Here is a 3,280-nt window from a genome sequence, read left to right on the forward strand (position 1 = left end):
TTATTCGTTTCCGACTTATAGCAAACCTTGTAAATCTTTATGTCACGATGAACGAAGGGCACCAGGTTAAACGTAAATACTACTACGTAGTATTACATAGTATACACGATCTCGTCCTCAACATGCATTCGCCCACACTCCTTCCCTAAGTCTGCTGCTAAGGCCCTGCCGTCAAGCTGAACACAATCTCGGTTCTTATTTGTCGGGAGTTCAATGTTCAGGAACTGTTATCGTTCAGTTGTTGCCAGCAAATTTCAGTAGTTATAAAACAGTACTTCATTTCAGCTTCATATTAATAGTATTCTGCATATGATGTTAAAATAGCGCAAGCTAAGAACTGTTTTTTTTTTCTAAATGCAACGGCACTTCTTCAACTCGGTTTTATATTTTTGCCGCCGAGCGTTCGTTTCCCACTACTACAAGCTCATTTCTCTGTTTCCTCCCACCAGCTCGTTAGTTCCACGAGGCACACAATACACCGGTCGAATGCTCCGCTCACGGACACGAAAAGTTCGTACTTTTGGGTCGGCTCCATTCGTGGTGAATGATTCAGAACTGGATATGGCCAGGTCGCTTGGCTTGTTGCGACAAGATGTACCAATTCAAGTGACAGACTCGAGCAAGAACAACTACGGTGTGGCGTACCAGCGACGAGAGAACATCGGAATCGAGACTCACGGATCCCAGAAGGCTATTCAAGAACGCTGCAAAGAACTTGCTCAATCGTCCGGCTTTCAATTGTTTGTCGACAGCTTTAGTAGCTAGGCAAACAATAGTGGAAATACAAAGTATGTTTGCAAAAAACTGAATGGTCAACAATTTTTCGACAAGAACACCTCGTGTGATGATAGTGAGTGCCCGTTTGCTATCAATGTCAACGGAGTTGACGGAAGCTGGAAGGTGACTTGCTTTAATTTTGCTCACAACCACGTCATGCGTGTGGGATTCACAGAACAACCTCTTGCCGAGGGTACTATCGCTCGTTCAAAGTTTGCCAAGAGAAATACAACGCAAGATCTAGCGACGCTGGTACACTTGATCGAAGCAGAAATGCTGCCAAGGTATGACGGAAAGACCGACAAGAAGACAGGCGCAGTAATTTCCAGATTTCTCGTGGGTAAAGGCAAAAACATCAGTCCGAGTGTTATTTCGCGGATCGAGAGTTCGATTGATGAGCGATTGGGTGGTAATATGACTGACAGCTATCAGAAACTTGAGTCTTACCTGAGATTAGTTGCTGAGAAAACCCGGGCTCAATAATGAAGTTCGAGAAATCCGGAAACGGAACGTTTATTCGAGCGTATTTTTTTCCAAACATCGAAATCCAAGTCGCCAAAAGAAGTCGTCGATTGTACGGCTCTGACGGGACCCATCTCAAAGGAGAGATGAACCAGCGAGGGGTTTTTCTCGTGGCAACTTCAAAAGACTTTAACAGTTCGATACTTCCTTTCGCTTTTTCTCTCGTTCCTGTTGAGAACAACGACCACTGGATTTGGTTTCTATACGTCGTGAAAGAGGCATTGGGCGACATAGAAACTTTTACAGCTCTCTCCGACGGAGATAAAGGTCTTCAGGCGGTAGTAAACACAGCTTTTCCGCGCGCTGGACATCGATTCTGCCTTCGCCATATAAAAGGAAACATCACCAGCAAGGAAAAAAAATCATTAACGAACAGAGAGTGCGTGATAATCTCGAAAATGGCCAATTGCGACTGTGAAAATGACTGCAAGGTATTCGAATCGGAACTCAAAATCACAAAACCAACAGCAGCAACATACTTGTCGGGGATTTCGAAACAGCACTTGGTGAAATATGTGTATCAAGATCATTTCAAGTTGCCGACTTACGGAGAGACCACATCAAATTTAGCAGAACAATCCAACAACTGGATCGGGAACGAATGTCGAAGCGCCAAGCCTCTCGATGCTTTTGGGTTGTACTTTCGAAAATTGAGTGAACTTTTGTCATCAAAGAGGCAACTGGCTGCTGCTTGGTTGGACAAGAGCCCATCCACTACGTTGGTGTCGAAGCTCGCAAAAAAGAAAGAAGATCTCATCAAGGCTGCTGGATCATGCCAAATTACTCCGTGTTTAGCCGGTGCGTACGACGTACTATATCTCGGTCCTACAGCAAAAACTGGATACATACACCCTTGGCGTTTAGTGGATCTACCTGGAGCGGAATGTACATATGGAAATTGGCAGGACACAGACTTCCCATGCGTCCACGCAGTAGCAGCAGCAGCTATAAAGGACGAATGAGACTTGGATACTCTGTACAACGCTGAGAAAATGTCCATCGGGTACTTCAAGAAAACGTACAACGTTTCCTTTAAGCCGTGGCCAACTAACGTCATTTTGGAGAAAGATACGGGACTCTTAGTTCCGGCGACACAAGAGAACCCACGCGAGAACGGCAAACGTGGGCTAAAACCTGGCCCAAAGCCAAAGCACAAGAAAAAGAAAGGAGCCGAAAAAGGGTGAAGCGTTCAGGTAGTTACATTAAAGACACCATCAATACACAGTTTTTTACGCAGTAGTATTTTTTCTTGTCATGCCGATACTGCACAAGTAATGACATTTTTTTATTTGTAGATATTTTATTCTAATGTCATTTTAAGCTAATGGACCCTTCGCGGTGGTCAAGTTGTCTCTAAACCAAGCCCACGTGGGTTCCTTCATGACCTCGTCGTCCAAATCGTCATCTTTAGAGTCGTCACAGTAAAAATCCCACATTCCCACCTTGTCTAATTCTTTTTTTTTTTTTAATGGAATTGACCTTGCTGTAGTATCGGTTTGCTTCTTTTCGCTTTGCCTTTTGACGAGCTACGGCCTGGGGACCGCATCCGCGTAGATGATTTAAATGGTTCTTTAGCTTAGTCGGCGAGCTGAAGGTGACCTTGCAGGATGGGCAGGTTCGGGGCAGGCGCTTTTTGGGTCGGCCCAGTTTCTTCTTCGACGGGTTACGGAGTACAGGGGGCCATGGCGTGGATAAAATAGAAGTAAGAAAGTAGTTCTGCAAGAGCATGAAGCTCCACTAAGCGCATTTGGTGGTTGAGCGTCGCTGTGTATTACTATTTTGTTACTACCCATGAGTAACACTACTAACGCTTGGGACAACTACGGATCAGTACTTTACACGCACCAAATCAAATCACCAGATCTCAGTACTAACTACTGACTTATCGAAATTGCTCGCAGTTTACACCTCGGACAGCTGGATCTTCGCTGCGGTTGCGACAGGAAAGGCGGCGACTTCCACGATCTCGATGAGCATAAAA

General features: G+C 45.0%; 2 protein-coding genes across 2 annotated transcripts; both read left to right on the forward strand.

The window, feature by feature from the left end:
* Positions 1 to 561: 561 nt before the first annotated feature.
* PPTG_21610 (hypothetical protein) lies at positions 562 to 765 on the forward strand (the record flags this gene model as incomplete). The annotated part of the gene is made up of 1 exon (XM_008898427.1): positions 562 to 765. The coding sequence occupies one exon, from the start codon at positions 562 to 564 to the stop codon at positions 763 to 765; it is 204 nt and encodes a 67-aa protein (XP_008896675.1).
* A 168-nt stretch (positions 766 to 933) lies between these two features.
* On the forward strand, positions 934 to 1,260 carry PPTG_21611 (hypothetical protein; the record flags this gene model as incomplete). The annotated part of the gene is made up of 1 exon (XM_008898428.1): positions 934 to 1,260. One exon carries the CDS (start codon positions 934 to 936, stop codon positions 1,258 to 1,260), a length of 327 nt encoding a protein of 108 aa, XP_008896676.1.
* Between the last annotated feature and the right edge of the window lie 2,020 nt (positions 1,261 to 3,280).

This window comes from Phytophthora parasitica (assembly GCF_000247585.1).
Source record: "Phytophthora parasitica INRA-310 unplaced genomic scaffold supercont2.6, whole genome shotgun sequence".
NCBI classification, from domain to species: Eukaryota; Oomycota; class Peronosporomycetes; order Peronosporales; family Peronosporaceae; genus Phytophthora; species Phytophthora nicotianae.